Source organism: Gymnoscopelus microlampas (assembly GCF_963454915.1).
Source record: "Gymnoscopelus microlampas genome assembly, chromosome: 6".
Lineage (NCBI taxonomy): Eukaryota > Metazoa > Chordata > Actinopteri > Myctophiformes > Myctophidae > Gymnoscopelus > Gymnoscopelus microlampas.
The window spans coordinates 37106537-37131122 of NC_139943.1; the positions used below are offsets into that span (position 1 = coordinate 37106537).

At 42.0% G+C, this 24586-nt stretch overlaps 1 protein-coding gene across 1 annotated transcript; it reads right to left on the reverse strand.

The window, feature by feature from the left end:
• Positions 1-120: 120 nt before the first annotated feature.
• Positions 121-23247, reverse strand: eea1 (early endosome antigen 1). The gene is made up of 30 exons (XM_084058995.1): positions 23111-23247; positions 19567-19647; positions 19234-19346; positions 19010-19064; positions 18812-18877; positions 18529-18559; positions 18342-18446; positions 17906-18027; positions 17279-17434; positions 14701-14817; positions 12723-13061; positions 12177-12326; positions 11733-11852; positions 11127-11330; positions 10483-10683; positions 10063-10176; positions 9192-9347; positions 8903-9042; positions 7860-8190; positions 7493-7594; positions 7159-7353; positions 6796-6978; positions 6179-6364; positions 5900-6031; positions 5087-5272; positions 4379-4617; positions 3939-4059; positions 3475-3573; positions 1053-3340; positions 121-1021 (listed from the first exon to the last, which is right to left on the reverse strand). The coding sequence occupies exons 1-29, from the start codon at positions 23132-23134 to the stop codon at positions 3218-3220; spliced, it is 4191 nt and encodes a 1396-aa protein (XP_083915121.1). The 5' UTR covers positions 23135-23247; the 3' UTR covers positions 121-1021; positions 1053-3217.
• Positions 23248-24586: the final 1339 nt, after the last annotated feature.

Genomic DNA, 24586 nt, shown 5'->3' on the forward strand with positions numbered 1-24586 from the left:
TGTAGTAACAATTTGTATCACTGAGTGCCATGTGGTTTGTACTGCAGATAATGCATTTTAATTTGTCATGACTTTAGTTTTCATGAAACCATTTCGATAAAAAGGAAAAAACAATCTAGGGGAAATATAAACACTGAAGTTTTATTTACTTTGTCAAGATGGAAAATCTGAGAAAAAGAAAAGCTTGGTACATCTTCACATAAATAAAATATTTTTTCCTTTTTTATAATGAATCCCTCTCTCAGTACAAGTAGTCAATCATGGAGACTGTGATAATGCACACAGTAAAATGTTAATTGTAAAGGGCCGGTCAAACTGAGCACTTACTATAACTATAAAAATATCATTTTAAAAATCAAGTGGATGGCAGAGACCACACAACAACCTATAATAAATACAATGGTGAACGATATAGTTATCGTTATAGTGCGCCGGGTGAATGGCCCTTAACCTGGTTAGTGTTTGGTTCCATTTGTACACTCTCAGAGTTAAAAACTATCAGTGAGGATTTTATTTTGCAGGGTGCATGTCACACTGACTGCTCACGCAGAGTAAGACCAAACAAGACCTTTGCTTAAGGCACACCCACATCACCAAATATGATACCAAGACACAAAACATGGAAAAGAGTGTGTGAACTACAAGTCAACTGATTCATCATGCATGACCACTGACATCAACGTGAATCAAGCCACAATTCAGTGTAGGTCTATAGTGCCATTTTCTAAAAATGAATAAGACATTGTTGGATTTACACGTTTTGCTGTCGACCTGTGGGTTTATCCACAAGTGTTTTTTTCCCGTCCATTACAAATAGAAACATTTTACAAAGATAATTACGATAACCTTAGTCTTAATAAGCAATTAAGTACAATTAAGATGATAACCAAAACATTAGAAATGCTGACGCTTGCAAAAAGTTGGGTTTTCTTTTCTGTATGCATGTGGCAGGGACTGGAGGGCTGCATGGTTGAACCCAGAACACAATAAGGTGCAGATCTTCTATTTAGGTCTCAGTAACCTTAGTATTTGCTCTAATGCTGGTTAGTAACCAGCATTAGAGCAAATACTAATTGTGATCTTCAAGGTTTAAAAACAGGTCCTTTTCTGTGCCAATCTGAGGTAGACAAACAAAATAAATGCAACGCAAAGACAAGTGTCCTTATGAAAGTTGGCTGTTGAAATGGAACATTCTTTTCTAGAGCCTACAGTGCAGTAAAGTACAGGGCATAGACAGAGCTCAGATCAGCAGCCTATGTCCTACATAAGCCATTCATTTGCAGAATGCGAGGGGAGCCTGCACTGTCACTTGCTCAGTTACATAGCCTACTCCAGCCACTGTAGTTGACAATTGCACATAAAGGTCTTACCGGTATCAGACAACTTGACAGCGAACTTAAATAACAAAAAAAGGAATACATCTTTTTTTTCTTTTTTTTACAGTGTTGTCAGTTACAGATTAGTCACACAGGCTGTACACAGAACCTACAGCAACCACTGCAATTTAAATCAACATTGACATCTCCGAAGAATGTGCACAAGAGAGATACTGAGAAGCTTTTGAGCAGCCATACAGTGGAGCTGTACAGGCACACACCACCAGAGCCCTACCACACACACACACACACACACACACACACACACACACACACACACACACACACACACACACACACACACACACACACACACACACACACACACACACACACACACACAGTTATTGCTTGAAAGCAGAGCACACAGGGCTCTAGCAGTAGTCAAAGCGGTTGAATGGAGACAGGCAAAATAATTCTTAACATACAAGCACCATTCATAACCGCATTAACCGGGGGGAAGCACCACCATTTGTAGAAATAAAAAAAGCAAATAAAAAATTAATCCTGCTTTATAGAAATGAGTAGCACTGAAAGAAGTTACAACACAAAATCAGTTGTACATAAACATGTGAGATGTTCATACTACGTGTTTGTGTTTGATAGAAAATGTAGGACATTGTGGTTTAAAACTCCAAAGCATTTGTAGAGAACTCTTCATTTCTGAAAAGAAATTGTGGCTAAAACATGGCTGTCATCTTGCCTAAATTCACCGTTTTACAGACTCCTGCAGACATTCTTTGGTCATGAAACGGGCTGAATACTTAGCTTTTACAATAACAAAACCATCCTGCCCCACAAAGGTAGAAGACCAGATTTGAGTAGAAAAACATGGAAAATGTCGACTTAAAAGTATTGTATGTGATGGGGACATGAAGCCACACAGCAATAACCACACTTCAATAGTTGATTATTGTGTAATCTATTACATATGTTAACACGTTTTACTAGCTGACTTTTGTTTGACAGTGAGTCAGATCATATGCTGTAATAGTTATATATATCCCAGTTATACCCTGGAGAGATTACATGGAATGCTCAAAAAGACAATTGCCTGCATTTTGGCATACAAAAGTGTCCTCAACTTTAACAACAAATCAATAATTATAGGGCAAATGACCACGTACCCCCAAAAAATTGATTACAAAATATCAATTATTGAAAGGCAAAATAAGCGGTTAATGCTTATGGTCTTGGCTTCACTTAATTTAATTGTGTAAAATTTCCAGATTTGTAGATAAAAAATGTACAACACAAATTAGGTGTGTAAGTCCATTTCTAGAACATATTTTATATTTAACAAAACAATAGATTTTAGCTTGATTATTACATCCTCATTTAAAATACAAACAACACTTTCAGTATGATTCTCTGCTTTAGAACTCTGGATGCCTCTCACACCTAACACTTACGCCAACCACCTTGCTAACACTACCGATGCCACATGGAGATGAAGGTGCAAATATGTGCATGTGAAGAGATGGATGGTGCTGTGCAGCTCTCCCCAGCTCCACTCTCTGGCAGTCCACAGGAGCAGCAAAGGCACAATACAGATACGGGCTAGCCCTCCCCATTCTCATCTCTTGTTCCACCCTGTGGCTCTGTTGCTTCATCATCATTGCAGTTGAATGAGCGTCATTGATCCACAGACGAATGGCTCTCAACCCCTGGACACTTCACACCAGAGCCGGAGCCGAGTCGCTGCTGTCGCAGGGAGATGGGCATTTGTCCACTCAGTCTGTTCATTATAGAGCACATTAAATATGACAAAACATGCCTTGCTCTGCCTGAGGGGAGGGAGGGAGGGAGGGGGCGGGTACACATGGGAAAAACAGAGATCATCACCCTTGGAGCTCCTCGAAGCACGTCTCGCACACTCGTACTGGCTTCTTCGAAGAGGGGGTGAGGGCATTCCTGCACGAGCACTCATTACAGAAGATGTTTCCACAATGTCTGCAGTGGTGCTGGATGTTCACAGAGACACAAGACAGAGGTATGGTCTATCATTACTCGCAGCACAAGACAGTCTCACAGCACTACAAGTGGCCTATACCGTGTACATAAACAATCAAGCCTGAGCACGAATGTCATCTCTCACCTTCCTGACGGAGAGAGAAAACCCCTTTCCACATGCCATGCAGTTCTGCACGTCGTGATCCTCTGTCCACTTCCTGGTCAGAGATTGGGACTGCTTGATCTATATGGGGGAGAATGGGCCAGAGTTATAAATCAATGCATACAACAATCACCTACAACCTATACTGAGCATCATCAAATACAGTAGCAAAAACTGTAGCCGATCCAACGCATCATGTTGCGAGGCGTTGTGACCTTGTACGCTGGCTGTTTTTGCCGAATGTTCAACTATTATGAAATGCCCAGAATAGGGTTCATGTGGTTAATGACAATTGATATTCAAAGACTACCCAGAGGTGTGTATAATTGAGCTACATGGCTCACCGCAAAGCTTGACCGTCAACTTTCACCATATGTCATATTAGAGATTAAATGTATGAAATGACAAAAGATACATCGCTTTAGTGTGCAAGTCCTCGGTCTAACCTGCAGTGACTGGTTCTCTCTGCCAAGTTCTTGCATGGCTGCAGTCGTGTCATCCAGCTTCCGTCTCATCTCCACCACTTTGGCTTGCAGCTTCTCAAGCTCGCCCTCGCCTTTCACACACCTACAAAATGACCGCAGAACAACGGTAAACAAACCACACCTCATCACACTTTAAATTAACAAACTATTTTAAGATTCAGTCATTACAAATTGTTACTTTTTAGGCTAAATTGGTTACACTGGTTCAATTAGTCATTAGTAGAAAACATAAAAAAAAAAAACATTTACACCTATAATGACATGCCCAAAATAGTAGTAGTTGGAAGTGGTTCAGGACGTTTTTTTAACCGTCAAGAAATTAATTATTTCCAAAACCTTTCACAGTGCAGTTCAAGTTCAAGGGGGTTAGCTCATCTCATGGTGCCACAAATGTCACAAACCTCTCCAGGAGAGCCCGTCTCTCATCCTGGTTGTTCTGGACCGTGGCCTCCAGCACGGCAATCTCTCCCCTCAGCTCGTCCGTCTGTTTCTCCAGCTCGCCCACCCGCTTCTGGCTGCCCTGCCACTCTCTTTTCAGTGTGGCCACGTTCTCATTCAGTGCGGTCACCTGCACGCCCAGCTTAGCCTCTGCCTCCTCGCCGCGCTTCACCTGCTCTTCCCTGGCTCGCTTCTCTGCCGCCTTGAGGAGGGAGGGAGGGAGGTTAGGAGGATTTAATGTTGTGACTCATATGTCATATTCAATCTGGTGGCATGTCATTATAGGCGAACATTTTCAAAAAAAATCTGAAAATGCCCGGGCACCTAGGCTGCTAATGCTCGAATCCCGTTGCCGACAAACTTTGCTGCGTGTCACTCCCAATCTCTCTCTCCCCATTTCCTATCAGTCTACTGTATTCTATCAAATAAAGGCAGAAAAGGCCAAACAAATATCTTTTTAAAAAAAAGGTCTGAAAATGTTAGATCAAATCTAAATTATTAATATTATTTTAAAGATAGTGAGCAAAGAAGATCTACAAGCTCACCACGCATCGCAATGAGACAACTGTGAGCCTGTAGAACGGCTATTTGCTCTATTTTTTTAAATTATCCAAATGTAGCACATTTAGGAAATTAAAGTGGTTTTCAGCAGATTTGCTGGATGGTCATACCAGCAGGGCTTGGACCTCCTTAGTCTGGGCGAGAAGCTGTTCCTCCCTCTTGGCCACGCCGTCCCGGGTGGACAGATGCTCCTTCTGCTCCTTCCCCAGGGCTGCCTGCGCTGCCTCCACCTGGCCCTGCCCCTCCAGTTTCTGCTGAATCAACAACTGCTTGGCCTCCCGCAGCTCACCCAACTCCTGAAAGACAACGCTTAGTTATATAAATATGGAATCTGAAATCTTTGATTTAGTACAGGAATGAGGTCTGGAAGAAGATTATTTTCAAAGAATATTTGAGATCACTCTGTACGCAGATAAGATGTGGCATCTTGCCATTACACATATAATGACATGTTATGAGTTGCTGGTTGGGTAATACACTGGAATGTTTAGCATTTTGCAACCTGATGTGTCTGATAATCCCATGTGGGATGGGTCAAGCAATAGTCCTGACACAAAAATTAAATATCCATTCATTCACAGTGATAAACTGTAATTTGTATTCACGACAAAGGTACATTTTTACCGTGAATAAACGTACCAACCTGCATGAATGAGGCATCAACGAACAATAGTTTTGATGCAAAATAGGGCAATACAACTCCAGCAAGTTGGAGAAGCCAGTAGCCACAGTAACGACGTAGCTAATGTTAACATTATATGACAGTTAGCCTAATACAATTTTTATTACGCTGAATAATTTAGAACGGTGATGAGACGGCTACATCAAAACTGTGCGGTTATCTGAAAATAGAGCACACCCTCTGGCCATTCTGAATGGAGTATTCTCCATGGCCATGGTATAATTAAAAGTAACGGTCTGACCTTTTCACTTTTCTCCGCTAAAGCTTTGAGTTCAGCAGTCAGTCTGGTAGTGTTCTTCTCCAAGCTGCTGTTGGCCTTGGTCAGTTCATCTACTCTGGCCTTCTCCTTCTCCAACCCATCCTTAGCCAGAGCCTGAGAGGTAGAAGAAGAGAAGAAGTCAGTTGCATAATGTCATACAGCAGTTGTGTGCGTGGGTCTTATCTGTGTGTGTGTGTGTGTGTGTGTGTGTGTGTGTGTGTGTGTGTGTGTGTGTGTGTGTGTGCGCGTGCGTGTGTATACCTGTTGTTTCTGGAGTTCTGTTAGGGCTTGGTCTTGTTGTTGGAGTCTCCCGTCCCGATTGGCCAGCTCTTGCTCCGAAGAGACCCGGCTTGTCTTCAGTTCTTGGATCTGCTCCTCCAGGACCCTCTGATGTGTGCGGTTGGCAGCCAGCTCCTCTTGGGCCTGGTTTAGTTTCTCCTCTGACGTCTAAATTGACAGGGAGACACAGCTCATATGAGGTTCACACAGGAGAAATGCCATTACAGACTAACAGCCCTTAAGTGCAGAAAACTAGCGTTGCACTGACCTCTACAGGATGAAGCTTTCAACTGGGTTGCACTGTTGGCCTCACTTGGCCACACCCCAAAAGTCATGTAATACTACCAGTTTTTCCTCAGGTGCCAACGGTTAAATATGTACTATTACATGACAATGGGGTGTGGCTAGCAGTGCAACAAATGTTACATTTATTCTCCATTTCTTTTTACAAGGTCCATAGCCATAATTTTACTTTACTGTAAAAGTGTCAGTGACACAAATGGCTCATTTTTTACCATAGTAGCTAGTTGAAAGTTTCAACTTGTAGACACCAGTATATGAATTACAGCAGTACCAGACCCCGTCTTCCAAAAATATACCTTGAGGTCCTGGCGCAGTGCCGAAACCTCAGACTCCTTTCCATAGCAGTCAGACTGCAGTTTGGTGAGGCTCTCCCGGCTCTGCTCTAAGCTCTTCTGGAGATCTGCTGTGCAACTCTTCTCAGCAGCCAACTCCTGGCCCAGGCCTGATACCTTCTCGTTCAACCTGCCCACCTCCTCACCCTACCAATGGAGGACAGTTTATATATACAGTACATGCACACACCGGCACATACTGTATACGTGCAATATCACTACTAATAAACCAATATGGACTGCAAATACATGTAAATATGCAACTGGTATTATAACATGTGGTTTAAATGTGAGCAGTATTATGGAACTGAGGGGAACGCTACTTGCCTTCTTGGCATTAGCTCCCTGTAGTTCTGTTACTTGGCTCTCCAGTTTCTTCTTCTCCTGGTCGAAGGACCCCTGGACTGTCTTTTGCTGTGCCTGCAGCTGCTGAACACCTTTCTCCTTCTCTTTCAGTGCCTCCTGAGTCTTTGAGTGCTGCTGTGTTAGTGCAGCCAGTTTGGTGTTCAACCCTTTCTCTGCCTAGGGACAGATTGTTGTGTATTAGACTTATATCACAGTAGTTGGCCATATTCACATGGTGGCCATATTGCTTATACCCCAACCCACCCGTCCACTGACCATGTGATTAGTGCTTCCTCTACACTGCAAGGTTACTTACCTCTCTTAGCCTCTCTGTCTGCTCTTTGACCTCTTTGAGCTCCTTAGTGCTGGCCTCGGTGCTCTTCAGAAGCTCCTGTCTGGCCTTCTCATGCAACTTATCCTAAAGAGTAGAATAATAAGAAAGAAATATACAACATACAATATTAAAAATAATATTAATAATATATAATATACATAGATACACAAAGCTATGGATGTGACAAAGGCTGGTCCACTTTACTCAAGATATAGTATATCAGCATGACACTGGATTAAGATTCATCTGCTAGATGACTTGTACAGTAAAGAGTAGCATCTCCTTGCTGTAAATATGTGAGAAGTACACAGAATTGAGTTTGAAACACATTGCAGTTTACTGAACTCACCTTCTCCTCCATAGCAGACTTACTGCTCTTCCTCTCCTTGTCTAGTTGGCTTTGAGACTCTTTCAGGGCCTTGCTGGTCTTGGCCAGGTTGTCTTTAGCAGCAGCGAGCTCCTTCCCTCGAGTGTCTCTCTCCTCTTGGGCCTTCTGGAGGTCTGACGCCAAGCTTTGGGCTTTTCTGTCCAACTCTGCTAGTTGCGCCTTCCCCTCCTGTGTCACCTTGTCCACGTGGGCTCTGAGAGCCCCCATCTCCTGCTCAGAGCGCTCCAGCTGCTGGCGGCTATCGTCCAAGTCAGCCGTCTTCTTCTTCAGCTCCTCTTGTAGTGTCACAGCCCTTATCACAAAAAAAACTGGACTTTTATTGTGTTCTGTACAGTGCCGTTTACATTTCTGACTAATAAAGTATTGAATCAGAGTATTCAATATCAAAGGAAAAGGCAAGTTAAAGACAAAGCACTTTACTGGTTTCTAGTTATTTATCAAACACAATGGGCCTCATTCACAAAACACAAACTCATGAGACACTCGTACGTGGCACAAAACATACATGGATATTATTAGAATACCTTATTCTTCATGCAAAATCAAATACAATAGAGCCAAACCTCACACAAAATGTTTTACCAGCCTATTATTTTATCATATGACGTTAAACTTTGTAACTTTCTTCTCATTTACACATTTGAGCAATACTTTATTCACTCTGATCCATCGCGCGAGGGACTGGCTTGTTCTTTTTGACGAGCGACGCTGTTGTACTACGGAGTGCTTTCACCCGGTGAAGTTGGTTTCACGTTGGATATTCTGGTTGCCTTTTATGGTGTTCAAAGGGGCGTGGAACAATGCAAATGATTCAAACACGAACGGGCATTTTGATTGACGAACAGGTCTAATTTGTCATCTAAAGCAAATGAGATGCACAAAAATCAAGGCTGTACACACCCTTTAACGAATCCAACGTTGCTCTTTACTTAGGAGAAAATCTAAGTTAAAATTCAAGAAGAGCTTTGTGAACGAGGCCCAATCTGTGCTCCTGTGTGTCTCACCCTGTTTTCTCTGTTTGCAGCTGGTGCTCCAGTTCCTTGGCATTCTTCTTAGCCTGCGACCTCTCTGTCTGGAGCTTCTGCACCTCCTGCTGGGCCTGCTCCTGTGCTGCCTGCACCTCCACCAACTGCATCTCAACTTTCTGTCACAGATTACCACACCAGTCACACTTGAGACGAATATAGTGCACATACCGTAGTAAGCACACACAGGCTTTGACACTCACACACAGGCTTCACACTCTCCCCACTCCTTCATCAAGCAGTCTTACACCAAACACTTGACACTGACCTTGCTGTGTCCCTCTAACTTCTCTATTCGCTGTTCTGAAGTCAGCAGCTTGTCTTTGCACTCCTTCAGGCCAGCGTCCAGCTGGCTGCACTGCTCCCGTTTCTCCTGCAGCCTGCGGCCTTGCTCCTCAAACTTCTTCTGAGTTTTACTCAGCTCCTGGGAGAGGGAGGGAGGGATGTCAGGAAGACTCATTAAGCACTGAGCTTGTTTAAGATGAGATCCCCATGCCCACAAATCCTGATGACATCGAGGTGAGAAGTTGATTGCAACACACATACTGTATTAATAAAGAGCTCATTTGAATCTTTTTCATCAATAAGATATTGAAATCAAATGTGGTATAAAAGCAAAAGAACACTTTAGGTTGTGTGCTATAATAAAATATATTATGACTGTAGCTGCATGGAAGGAACCATAGGCGAGTGCCGTAGATTATCAAAGCTGTGATGTTCTTTACGATAACACACAAGCATTCAATTGTGTAATTACGCATCAAAAGCACAGCTCCTCACACGCTTTGGTGTCTAAAAACAAAAGTCAACATGCCGGTGACTGAGAGCTATGTTGTGTGTTATTCCCAGTTCAACACCAGTAAAGCCTGAGTTATACTTAAGCCCAGTCCACAACAATGATTCATAATCATACAATGATTCATATCTTACAACAGATACACTGGCAACAGATTTCTCTCTGCAATGTATTGCAACGGTTTTGTTGCATCGAAAATCATATGTGGACTGGGCTTAAGTTGCGTGTGGGTGTTGCACACTCAAAATAGCAGATCTAGAAGATCACAGGAGCCTGTGGAACCATTATTTTCAGTGTGCCACACGGCATGCAACCAAATCTACCTGAGACATAAGGCTCTGACCTGTTGCTTGTCCTGCAGTGCATGCTGGGCCGTCTCCAGGTGGTTCTCCAGGTCAGCCCTCTGGGCAGCCTTGGCGGCCTCAGCAGACAGCAACATCTCAGTCTTGGCCTTCAGCTGGGGGTACATCGTAAGAAAAACAACGGTCTGACACATATGTGGATTAACCCATCTTAACCCATTAAATCCGGGAACGCATCTGTGTCATTTTAGACTTTAGCTATAATCATTTTTTTTATACTTTGGCTATTCAAAAATAACTAAATATCAGAATTTCCATTTCATGTTAGAGCTGTTCTATAGATTTCCCAAATAAATCCCCAAAGTGTATGTCCAACAAATCTTATTTGAGTCAGTATTTGCTTTGATAACTGGTTTGACCATTAAGATGAGTAAAAGTAGACAAGTGATTGTGCAGGTTACCTGTGAGTCCAGCTGAGCCACCTTCTCCTTGTTCTCCGTGAGCTGGGCTGTAAGTTCAGTGACAGAGGTCTGGAGTGTCTGCGCTCGGTCCTCAGCAGACCGCAGCTGGGTTTTCTGCTCCTGGACCTGCTCATGGAGGTTGTCCTGGGCCTGCTTGTGGCTTTCAGACTGGTTCTTCAGCTTGTCTGTCATGTGGCCGACCTTAAACCCCCCGAGCACCAGTTACAGAAAAGACTATTAGCACATTCTGTCTTATCCTGTTAGATAATGATGTTATACTAGCAGCCGATCTTTATGTTGCCACTTTCTTTCTCTTTATTGCAATAATGTTTTCCTTTTTTCTCCCAATTTAGTCATTATGCCAATTGCCAATTCTCCCATATACTGTAGTCCCTTGTCACTGCTGACCCCTATTGGTTGGTCTTGGAGAGGGTGTAAACAACCAAGTGTCTCTCCCGATACATGAATGGGAGTGTTGTCCGAGTCCATGGCAAATGGCAACGGTTGCTAAGTTAGCATTGGACAATCATTATTGGAGGCGGAGCTTAGTAAACGGTCTATTGTGTTCGCTGCAGCACCGATAAAAGCTGGTGCCACTTTCTAAACTCCACTTAAGTTGTGTCAGTATGTGTGTGTGTATCTACCTGTTCTTGTAGTGTATGGTTCTTCTCTTTTAGCTGGCTGAGAACAGCCGTCTCTCCTTCCCCAGCCTGGATCTTGGCACACAGGTCTTCTCTCTCTGTCTCCAGCTGACTCACACTGTCCTTGCTCTTCTGCAGAAGGGCCTCCAGGTTCTGGATCTTCTGGTCCTTATCGCCAATCTGACGCAACACTTGCTCCAAGTCATTCTAAGCAGAGACACAAGGTATAATAGTTTTGAGTGCCAAACATCAAATCGATACGATTCAATGTCTCCATTATTGTCAGATGTTCTGACCCAATTCTGAAATGAATCATCTGACGCATAAAATGTAAAAAAAAAACTCAAGTGAAAAGAAACGCTCAATAATTAACTCAACGGAATATAAAGGAAAAGATGAAATCACATTCTAAAGGACTCACACTAGCACCAGTGGTCAGGTCAAGGGGAGATGATTTGTCATGACATTGCTACCAGGTATATGCAAAACAATATTTTTGTAAATGTCAGTGCATGACAATTTTCACATCACGTAACTGCCAGACAATACTAGTTAAAAATGTTTTAATTTAACTACAGCTTGGTTAGAGCAGCTTGGCGGTAACAGTACCTGAGCCTCCCGCAGCTTGCCATTGGTGCTCTGCTGCAGGGCCTGCACCTCCTGGTGCTGCTGCTTGGCCTTCTCCACCTGGTGCTGAAGGTCCGTGCTCTTACTGGCGCTCTCCTTCAACTGGACATCCAAAGACACCAAAGTGACCACTTTACATTTTGTTCAAGATATCTGATGATTAACCACTTTAAACCTGGCATCCCTACTTTGGCCGTGTCATTAGGCGAACATTTTCAAAAGATTTCAACATTTTCTAAAATAGCAGATCTACAAGCTCAGAGCTTGTTGATCGGTTATTTTTGCTATTCATTGTACGAGGAAGTACATAGAGCTTAAAGACAAGGAAACAGATTTAACTAAAAAAAATCTGTTCATGCAGAGTCTTGCAGACATACATTTGCATCTGTTAATTTTCTAATTCTGCTCCGGTTCAGCCGAGCCTACCTGTTCCTCTGCACGAGAGAGTTTGAGCTGGAGGTCGGCTGCTTGCTGCTCGCGGTCCTTCAGCTTCTCCCCGGAGAGCTGCCGTTGTTCCTTCAGGCGGCCCTGCAACTCGCCCAGCTGCCGCTCAGCCTCCAGCAGCTTAGCATGCAGCTACAGGAAGAGCAGACAGGTAGACAGGGGAGAACGCCATCAGTCCCTTTCATTTCTCAGTGCAAGGTGTCCCTTTCATTTCTCAGCCGAGTAGTTTTTAATGGTACATACGCTGTTAATTGAGTATAAAAATGTAACTAAATGGTCCATTTTGCTTATCAAAAATCAATTATAATTTTGTTGCATTGATTCGTTGATGTTTAAAAAATATACTTTTAAAAACCTGTGCTTCTCGATTGTTCGGTTAATTGTAATAAATCGAATCGATATAATTATTGTTATTATAACACCATCTCCAACAACCTTGCACTAAAACAGTGAAAGGCTATAGCAAGTAGTACTAGTACTAGAGTGCTTTAATCAAATAAATCCTGTATCATTTTATTTGAGGTGTACCTGACTGATCTCGCTCTGCTGCTGGGCTCCATGGCTCTCCTTCTCCTCTCTTTGCTGCTGCAGCTGTTTCCTCTCTGCCTTCAGTTCCCCATGCTTCACCTCAAGCTCTGTGACCTCCCTCTTCAGCTTCGCCACATCCTCGGCCCTCTCGCCGAGCTCCGCCCGCGCCCTCTGCAGGGAGGCCTCGGCCCCTGCGGCTCTGGCCTGCAGCTCCTGTATCTCCATCTCCCTCTGATGCAGACCTGCTTGCGCTTCCTTCTTGGCAGTCAGCTCCAGCCCCAGGCGCTCCTCTGATTCGTGGTGTTCCTTCTCCTTGCGGGATAACTTTTCTGACAGGCTCTGTGAAAAAGCCATGAGCGCGAGAAGTTAGGATGATGGCGTGTGAAAATCATACAAGTGTTGGTTTTAAGTTATTCTTCTCTCCACTTTGATGTCGTCTTGGTAATGTCTACGGTAGGAATGCTGGAAATGGTTAATAGATTCAGCACAACGTTCAAAGTGCTCTGGTGGCTCAGTCAGATAAGCACCAATGTTCAGCTCAACACCTGTGTTGCACGTCATCCCTCCTCTCTCTTGCTTGCTTTCCCTCTCTCTTCAGTTTTCACCGTCCAATCTAGAAACCAAGCAGAAATGTGATAGGAGCAAGAGGGTGAAAGCGCCCTGTGTCACACGCACATTCGTCTTTAAGAACTCTTTAAGAACACATTTTAAAATAGAGTGGAGTGACATTGCTAATGTGACATTGCTAATGACAGATTTTATGACAAGGCACTTGGAATACCAGGGTTATGTATACATTGCATGGCCCCTCCATACAGTAAAACTCCTGCAGTAAATTTGCCAGCTGGGTGATAAAGTACAAAATGCTGTTAATGGTGCTTCGCTCTGCTAAGTAGGGAGTGTGGCGGTAAACCTCTTCTATCTGCTTTGCCCCAAGTCACATAGCAGCTGGCTCTCATTTATGACCATCCCACAATCCCTCTCTCCGGAGACTTCGTGCTGTTATATCCATCCATCTCCTCCTCATGCCCTTGCTCACAGTCTAGCTCTCCCCGTGTCGCCGCCACGTTGTGCTGCTCAGTTATTCATCTCTAATCCTGCCTTTAGGATTCAACGAAACCCCCGCTGGCTGTTCACCTGGCTGTTCTTAGAACTGATCCTCTATGTGGTTCTCTCATCTCGTCTTTATCCTCCTCAGCCTTCTCCCCTTTCCGGTCTCGTCTCTATTCATCCCGTGATGAGGGACCTGGATCAAGTCTCAGGGCACACTGCTGGGGGGTTTCAGGTCCATAAATCCCTCTCTTCTCATCCAGACACTTACTTGGCTTAGAGCACAGCGCGATATGGACACACGCCTGCCACGAGAGGACTTCATCTCTAGCTGGCAGCACACACAGCAAACTGTCAATTTTGCGCTGTGGTACATTGGTGCAGTTACCTGTGATCGTATTTCACCCCAAGTGACAGTGGCTGCATGGCAGAGATCCCCACCCCTGCTGGGTTTAATTATAGACGTGCGTATGATTTTTGTCAACATATCAGCGTTGCCAACGCAAGCTCACGCAGCCTGATGACAGGGGGCACATTGTGATGGAACGATGCAGAGCAAGGGAGGATGGTTTAAAGAAAGTAGGCTGCCATGTTCTGCACTTAAGGGCAGCTGGTGAGGCTCGTTAACCAGTATAAAAGTAAATCCCACCACCTAGCTTTTGTTGTTGGCAGGCAAATGCCTTGGTAGGCATGTTGTCGTTGCAGATATGTGCTCACCCCTGTAAACCTGTCAAATGACTGAAATAACTGTGCTTAACTGTTTGTTTAGTAGTGCACAGTAAAATCTTCAATGCTGATTTATCCATTTCTAACTCTATGTGGGTACAAATGGACCCAAATGGACCATGCAGGTTAATTTGGTTACATTTGTGCACGATCAGAGTTAAATTAACATAGGGATTTTACTGTGTATTTGTGTGCGCACTACCTGGCTTTGTTGCGTCAAGTTGTTCAGGTTGCTCTGTAGTTGGTGGATCTGCTGTGTATAGACAGCTGCTTCTTGGGGACCCTTCTCCAGCTCTGCCTTCAGTTGGGATATGGTCATCTGTTAATGCAACAATATTACAGGTGATCCAGAAGGGTATATAGTAGAAGATAAAACAACCGCACAATTACACACTATGACTATGGCATACATCACTAAAAAGGTGGCAAATGTAAAAAACAATCCAAACACGTATTAGTACTATAATCACAAATTTAACTTATAAATAAGATGTATGGACAAAATCCTGGTCCTGAAAACAAAAACAAAAAAATGCTAAAAAATACATTACTGTATATCTAGTCAACTGAACTTATAGGAGGCATTCAAGTAGAAAGCAACAGTTAACCGAAGTAATACATTTAATCTATTATAATACAAAAAAATGATTTGAATCAAATAATCGATTTTGGAGAAAACGTGTGAAGTACAATAGGGCTGCAACAGTTAACCACTTTTAACTTTCCATCCCTATTTTGGGTATGTCATTTTAGGTGAAGATATTCTAACTATTTCAAAAATAGTAGATCTACAAGCTCACAACACAGCGAGATACTAAGCTTTGTTAGCTTGTACTTGATACTTTTGCACAAAATAATTTCTCGTCAATTCACTCAATTCATCAAAAAAAAGTAATCGATATAATAATCTCTTAAGAAAAGATGCAGCCCTATATTCAAGTCTGGGGCCAACGTGAAACAAGACGTTTTACCTCCAGTTTACGAATCTTCGAGAACAAGCAAGTGCGGAAGGGGGAAAGGTGCAGTTTGGATGAGAGGGGGGTGGGGAGAAAGAGACAGGTACACAGGTGAATCACAGGCCAGACAGACACTGCTACACAGAGCAAGATGCTGGTTGGTTCATTAGATTAATATACAAAAGTGCCATTGAACCACTAGCCTTGGTGAAAACGTAACCAAATATGCACATCATCTTGCTATGTTAGCATTAAGCTATCTACTGTTAAAGGGGAGGGGGTTATGTGCACATTGGTGTGGTCTTCATTATTTAAACAGTCAGTGATGTATAAGGCTGCAGCATACTTATAGCTGAAGTTATAAGAACAAGTTGCAAGAGCAAAATGATGTAATTGCAGAGAAAATGAACAAACGCCAATGTTCTTTTTGGCACTTGCACCTCCAAGCTTTTCGAACTCACCAAACATCACCACAGATGACACCAATGCGAGCATTGTGTCTGACTGAATCAAGGAGCTTGTGATTATTTTATTCTATTTCCGCAATCTGCCAGCAACGTACCATGGATAGTTTTGAATACAGGTTGTCTGAGGAGCATAGGAGTTACAAACCTCAGAAAGAAACAGTGGGGATCCAGAGGCAAAATGACAATTTCAGCACTGTACACAGTGGGTGCTGTCTAACATTCAGCACTGAATGCCAAGCCACAGTAGGTATAAAGGAATTCTGACTGCCGAGCGCCTTTTTCATATTCCATCCTGATTGGCGAACATTCCGAATATTGCTGGCCCACAATAACCTACCTAACCTGGCGGAGACCTATGATCCGAGGAGCACTTTTTCTAGTATGTGATTGATTATTGCCTCATAATAGATAGAGCACCAAAGAGTGGAGCAAGCACATTCCAGCACATAGACAATTGAACAACGTCACATGTTCTTCCAACAGCCTATGTACAAGCTAGATCTCTGAGAAACTTTTGATCACTGCAATAAAGAATGATCAGTGTTAATTATCTCTTAAAGTGGTTATGTAATTAAAAGCCAGTCAGTATGAGCCACACAAATGGACGCATGCAGCTTCTTGGGGTGTTGGAATTTGATATTCTCCTGATGAGAGATGAGCTGGAGGTGTGGCGCAGGGAGAGAAATACACTGTCGCTGATGGATGGAACCCTATAAATTATCACTCCAATTCCCTCAAAAAGTCTTCAGGGTTCAATAATGCAGGAAATAGGACAGAATTATGCACCGGGCAGACATGCCAGGATTGGAAACTAGGCCTCAAGCCACCTAATTTACAGATTAAATATATCGTAGCTTAATATAATTTGAAACTTGAGGTCATCTTTGCAGGTGAGTCAATGTAGAATGTGGGACCTAAGTAAATAATTCAGCAAAGGGTGCAGAACCTTAAGCATACACATTATATACCAGTATGCTATAATCTTACAGAGGTTTGTATGTATGAATCTAAGTATCTCTGTGTGTTTGCCTTTATTCAAATAAGAATAAAGAAGTTCGCCAACATAATAATAATAGGTTGAATTTATATAGCGCCTTTCATGAACCCAAGGACGCTTTACTTCAAAAACAATGAACAACCAACAAACAAACCACCAAACAAAACAAAAAACAATTATTTGCATAGGCCTGGGAGAATAGGTGTCTTTTCAACATGATACCCTTTTGACAGAAAGAAGGTTTTGCTGCCCTTTTGTTTCTCGTTTTGGTGTTGTTCTAGGGAAAGTATTAGAAGAGCCATTATTAAACAGAAGCAACAGTATAAAGGGCAGAGCAAGCATCTCCTTGGTTCCCCTCACCTCTGAGGTAGTGTAATTACTCTGCAGCTCCTCATAGTGGCATTTGAGGCGCTCCGACTCTTCCTCCTTCTCACGTGTCGTGCAGTCCATCAGCGTCTGCACTTGCACAAGCTCCTTCTGCAGAACCTCCACGTCCTCCACTCCCGGCCGCTGCAGCTAGGGGGCAGTGCAAAGACATTCAGCAGCAAAAGGGGCCCCTCTGGGTGTAGGGGAAATAAATGCTGAACTAATTTATGAAAGCATATTAGAAGAGGGGTTATCGCTCCTTGGATTTCTGCCAGCATTATGTATCAGAGACAGGGATCATGGCAAAAGTGTGTCCAAGACTTGTACTAAACTCTGTACAGACAACTTTTTAACTCACTTCATTCAAATTCTTTGGATGAAGTTCTGTTACACGTTTCCATAACAACAGTGAAAGGGTCATGTGGGGGGTGGGAGGCTATTCTCCAGAAAGCAGCTGAGAGCCAAACTGATTTCATGGTTTCAGTTCATGGATTCAGTTCAGCGTGTCTCATTCAAACAGGAAAGCACATTATTGAGAAATGTGTCAAACAACAAAGTATGTGCGAAGCGTAGTAAGAAGGGAATAAACCTCATGCATTGCAATCTGAGTGTGTATTATACCAGTTCTGTGTGAAGTCTCTCATTTTCCTGTTTTGCTGTCTGCAACTCTTGGGTCAGTTTGGTCAAGCTCTGGTCAGCGGCCTCCCGTAGGCTCTTCTCTTCATCATAGCGTGACTTAATGTCTGTTGGGTTCGACCACACATTCAGGCCTTATTAATAACATCCCGATCAGAGCAGCTGGAATACCAACCTGATTAGAATGCGTTTTAAGATAGCTACCTGTAATCAAATCAAAAGGGAGATTTACCCATTCTTATTGTAAGGAAAACAGCAATATAAAACTGTTATCACAGTACAATATTCAAAATTCAAACATACTCTATCAAGTGGAAAAACAACTGATACAAGATAATATGTGCGACACAATGGGGGTTGCGTAATTTACAAAAGCAGCACAGAGACCCCCAGTCTCTTGGCTTGCTTACCCCAAACTTACCCACTATCTCTGTGGCCAGCTGGGCAGCCTTCTGCTCAAACAGGTCTTTCATCTGTTTGATGTTGAATTTCTCGGTCTCTGCCTCATTCAGTTTCTTCTCCAAGACTGACAAGAAATGAGCAAAGCAGCTTTAGTAACTAAAGATCATGATGGAATCTTTTTTAAATGTATTTTCCACTCTTCTCACCTAAATCCTCTGTAACCGTCTGTCCGTCTCCCTGAGAATTCAAAGGAGTGAAAGAGAGAGAGAGAGAGAGAGACACACATTGACATGTACAGTATCATCCGTATTGGTGAGAGCTCAACACCTGGTGAAAGATCAGGCATCCATAGATCACATCTTAAATACATTGTAGTTTCATATTCTTCAACTCCTTCCATATTTGTAAATCATGCCAGTTTTTCTGAGGTATTTGTCAGTAGAGTGACTGTGATTAATTTATAGTTGTTTAGCAACTTAAATGAATTACTTGCTTCAGGTGTCCCTGCACTTTGTCTAACTCCTTCTTTAGCTCTCCGGAGAACCATTTTTCTTCCTAAAATAGAGAAGAGACACATACACATGCTTATTACAAACACATATGCACACACAAAATGCATTGTAGACAGTTTTGTTTTAAATAAACACAGTTAACAACCAATCACTGTCCATATATACAAAATTATACCTTGAGTGAGACATGCAAGTCCTGAACTTCTTGCCTCAACATTATGAGGTCTTCCCTACAACAAGGAAGACACATTTTCAAGTTAAAGGAATATACCCGATTACACAGACAGCACGAGTGCACAGTGAGATCTCACTATGGTGTTGATTGTGATTAATAATCAATCAATATAACATAACACTTCATAAACAATGAATCCGTTAAATGTGAGGTTTTCTTTTTACCGACTGGGGCCCACATTGGTGGGCATATCTCCTGTGTCGTGGAACAACTCGTAATGTTTGAACAACTCCTCAGCAGAGTTGTGAGACTTCATGCACTGAGGACAGATGAAGCCCTGCATAGAGAAAAACAATCATTAGGACCAAGCATTATTTTTTTTTTACTTTGCCAGGATATCCCATATTTACGTAAGCAGACAGCTTCAAAAGAATATTGCCATAATGTAGCGATGCAGAGACAAAAACAAAGGTGTGGTAGCAATTCTGAGAAAACAGAGGCCTGCAAGTTAGAACGATGCCACAAGCTTTCACCCAGAGAACTAATTGTCCAGTTACCTCAGAGGTCTGGTCATTGTTGAGGTCTGCACTGGGCGGCTGGTCTGACTCTGAATTCTGAGACCCTGCTTTCCCAGGAGTCTAGAGGACATAGAGAAGATAAAGGATTAGTCTGACGACTCATTTGCTATGTAAACAATGAAAGTAGGGTTGTCCGATATTGGCTTTTTTTACCGATAACCGATATACCGATATTGTCCAACTCTTAATTACCGATACCGATATCAACCGATACCGATATATGCGGGGATTATTGTGATTAGGGTAAGCTCAAATTTCATATCACACACACCATATACAGTAAGAACTCCTGTAACTTATTTATAAAGCAAAAAAAAAAAAAAAAAAAAAAATTATGCTAATATCGGCCGATAATATCGGGAGGCCGATAAAATCGGACATCCCTAAATGAAAGTGTAATTAAATGTTACAACATGTATCAACTAGAGTGGACATTTTCTTCTTTGTTTCTGAATAATTTTAATATCTTGGCCAAAGCATGATACTCATTGAAACTGGTTGTTTGTGATTTTGAACATTGAAGCAAGTCTTAAACAATCAGAACACATTCCTGCCATTGGGGATGTAATGAAGTCTAATTCCTATGTCTCAAACATAAACAAACATCCTCTCTACCAAAGAGGAGTGTTTTATTCTCCCGTTGAAACCATGTTCTCATAACATATTATTAAAAAAACAGCTCCACTGTCCAGTACCTAAAACTATTGCTAATCCAACCTTTGATAATAGATAATTAGGCTAATTGTTTTGTTTAGATTTTTGTGTGGAGATCATCCGCACAAAGTATACATGACCTGCTCAGACCTCACAAGTCACTGTAATGGGGTGTAAAAGTAAACCGGATGTTTACATTAAAGAACACCCTAACGTTAACAGTTATTAACCCAGCTAGGGAGAGAGGACGTTAGACTGATGAAAATATCCATTCATCAAAATATTTGATCTGACTGCAGTGCTGATGCCTGACATTTCATGAATGAATGAATTCTGTTTGCGGGAAGAGGTTAGGGAAGTAATCTGTTTGGCCTACACGTACTTTGAGCAGTGTCATGTGAGGACACTGGAAAGTAGGGAATCACCGCCCCTTAGAAGAGAGGCTAAGCCTTCACTTCACGAAACACACTTTGACCCTGCCTGCACTCAAAAGAATAATACTACACTGACTGTTGGATACTTAAATGGAGTCCTACAGAGAAGGTTGTTCTATTAGGAATAAAGCATGTTATATCATGTACAAGACCTCACTCTCTCACTCCAAGCTACAGTTTCTACAAGACAGCCAAGTCTTGTACGCTGTGTTATCAAAAGACACTTTGTGGAGCAGCTCTCATTACAATGAATAGGGCAGTTGTGTACATGTGTGCGGTGTTGCCCGCCTATCACTGATAACATATCCTGGCTGTGGTTTCTAATCTAAACTCAAGGGAGAGTTGTCTTTCAGTTCTTGTGCAAGATTCATTATAAAGTAACATTATTATTATAGTAATTTGCTAGCAGTAGCTGGGCTGCCTGGAAGAAGTCATGTAAACAGATCACACACACACACACACACACACACACACACACACACACACACACACACACACACACACACACACACACACACACACACACACACACACACACACACACACACACACACACACACAGCTGCTATGAAAGCAGTGGTTGATCATTTATCTTAACTAACATAACATCATCTAACGTAAACCAATAAACAATGGTGTAAAGTAACTAAGTAATTTACTCAAGTATTGTACTAAAGTACAATTTTGAGTTTTTTTTTTTTTTTTACTTTACTGGAGTATTTCCAATTTTCCACTACATCTTAAAAAGGCCACCACTGCCTATTGAAACAATTAAGCCCACAATGGGCTTATAGAGGTGCATGTATTTAATTAAATTATTATTTGTTTCTTACTTATAATGACATACCCAAAACAGGGACACCTGGGTGAAAATGGTTAACACGGTACAGTGTAAAGCCAGGGTTTAGACCCACTGGCTGTATTCCAGGGGTTTAAAACATAGACTTAAAACCACTGGCTGTATTCCAGGGGTTTAAAACATAGACTTAAAACCACTGGCTGTATTCCAGGGGTTTAAAACCACTGACACTCTGCATTCCAGGGATTTAAAACCACTGACAGTATTCCAGGGGTTTAAAACCACTGGCTGTATTCCAGGGATTTAAAACCACTGACTGTATTCCAGGGGTTTAAAACCACTGACTGCATTCCAGGGATTTAAAACCACTGACTGCATTCCAAGGATTTAAAACCACTAACTGTATTCCAGGGGTTTAAAACCACTAACTGTATTCCAGGGGTTTCCACCAACAAGCAACCAGTAGCCTTTTTATCTTTTATTTTTTTAAAGCCTAGGATAGTCTTTATTATGTACCATGGATAGGTCAGTGACGTCGCAAACAATCGGTAGTAGGAAGTAGAAAAGCATGTTTCTTGTTTCAAAGAAAAGGCAAGAGACCCGAGACCCAATATATTACAACTTTATGAAGAGACCTGGGCAAAAACATTTTAAGAAAATATTTTCGTCTGGAAAAAAACTAGTCATTACATTGTTTTGTGTCAATTAACTATATAACAGCATGGTTCAAACACTTCCGCTACTTGTCGTGACGTCACCCACGAATCCTTGGTAAACCTTATTCTAGCCTGTATAGCTAACGTTAATGTCAACGTTAGCAAGCGAACATGGCAATGAATTACACACAGCCAAACTGTAAAATACAAACACTAATAACTACCTAGGCTGGCTTAACAAAATACATTCATTTGTGTATTAATGGTTGGTTAATAATAACAGCAACGGTGGCACACAGGCAAGGGAAAGCACTCTCATCCAGTCAGTCAGTCATTGCTAGCTAATCATCAGCTCTGGGGTCGCAGTAAAAGGAGCACTTGATACGTTGTCATGGCCCAGACAGCGGGGCGGAGCTTTCCTCTTGGACGTACACACTACCAGTGTTGCCAGATTATGGGAGACAAACAAGCAACCAGGTCTTTGAAAACAAGCCCAAAAGAGGGGACTGTCGGCTTTTTGAAAATAGCAGATCTACAAGTTTGTACTTTGTAGATCTACTATTTTCCCCCAAAAATCTTAGAAGAAACATTTAAAAATTTGAAATATTTCGGATATTTTGTCCGCGCAGACAAATACATATTAATTTGGAGGTCCTTGACATGAAAATGTTTGAGAAACACTGGTTTAGACTACATTTAGGAAGCAAGCCCAAATAGCAACTACACTTTAGAAAAAAGCCCAAACAAACCGCAACCACCAATATATACAAGCGACTTGACAGAAAAACAAGCCCAAAGTCGCTTATAATAAGTGGACATGGCAACGCTGCAATACGGGCGGAAAAAGCGCAGCCGTGCAACGGCGCGTTTCAAAACGTGCGCCCTCCCCCAAGTCAGTCTATACGGTAGGCCCGTTTCGCATGTAAAGCGAGTTGGTTTCAGCATAAACAAACTGCCCTTTTATTCCAAGAAAGACTCACCATCTGGAGGATCCGTCTGAGCATGGTGCTGACTGGGTATGTGTGTGTGTCAACACGACAATAATCCAATCTTCAATGTCCCAGAGGTAAAGTTTATGTCGCTGGATAAAACGAACACCTGACCAGCTCCAGGCAGACAGCAAACAGCGGCGAATGGGCGGGGCTGAGACGAACTGTCTGGCTGTTCTATAGCATCATAAACTGTATATTAATATTCAATACATCGTTAGCCTCATAGCATAATTGCCTCAGTCTTATTTTGAAGGTTTTCAGGAAAGAATAAATGAAAAATTGACTTGGGCAAAAAAAAAAAAACCTAGGCAAAAACGACACAACACACGCATTTTGCCTAAGTCATGTTTATCTGCCTTTATTTATACCTGCCTAACTCTACTTGCCTAATATGCTGATTCATCCTACCTTATTGCCTATGTTCTCACCATATCAGAATGCTTGTTACATTCAAAATGATTTCTGCCTAAGTCAAAAAGTTATTAAAAAAGTTATAAATGTAATAACAGTTATTCATTTTGGAATGTACAAGCATTCTTATAGGCAGAGGACATAGGCAATAAGGCACAATGGAGCAGCATTGTTAGGAGAGTAGAGTTAGGTAGAAATGTCAATTTGATGTGAAACAATAAAATCATTGAATAAAATTCTAAAAGGCATGTTCAATAAAAACAACAGTTTATTGAAACATTTTATATACAAGATGATGGCACAGATAGTAATATTCCAGTCACCAGATAACAGCAATCAATGACTCCGACCTACTGCATTACTGTAATATAAAAGTTAAGCATAAATCAATGTTTAACCTTTCATTTCCTGTTAAAAATGCAAGGTCTATATTGACTTACTGTAATATTTTCCTGTTGATATGCGGGAGTGTTTTGGGAAAATAAATATATTCATTCCATCACACACACTATCTATTTAAGGAGATGTGTGTTTGTTGCTTGGAGAATCAGGGTTATGCATACAAATGTAATAAAAGGAACATATTATATGAACAATGTAAAGGCACTTACATGAACCAGTAAGCTAAAGCTCCATGCATGGTTATTTATTCTATAATCCCAGTGCCTCCTTATTATTTTCTAAACAAACATAAATATGACTCAAAATGTATTTAACAAAATGCATTTAACTAAACATATCTCACTAGAAAGAAAGGGGTGCAATGCGGAGTACAGATCTCTGCCAGTCCAGGCGGCCTAACCAGGGCTGTGTAAGGCGTGAGGATTGTTGCTGTCAGAACCTAAGGAAGCTGCGGGGGAGAATAGCATTTGTTTCTGCAACAAACAGTCGCATTTGCAGTGCCCCCAATGGGTGAAAACACTTTTGGCTATGTGTTTTGTGGTGGACCGGGCCCCTCAATGTATCGGACAATGCATTCATGATTTTGGGGATTTGTTTGTAATAGTCCGCTTACGCCATTTATAGCGAGTTGATACAGAATATCAAAAGCTC

Coding starts and splice junctions, on each gene's coding strand:
- eea1 (XM_084058995.1), bottom strand. CDS start 23,134: ATGCTCAGACGGATCCTCCAGATG. Junction 10,177..10,482: donor TGGCTCAGCTGGACTCACAG/GTAACCTGCACA, acceptor ATGTACCCCCAG/CTGAAGGCCAAGACTGAGAT. Junction 7,595..7,859: donor AGTCTGCTATGGAGGAGAAG/GTGAGTTCAGTA, acceptor TCTACTCTTTAG/GATAAGTTGCATGAGAAGGC.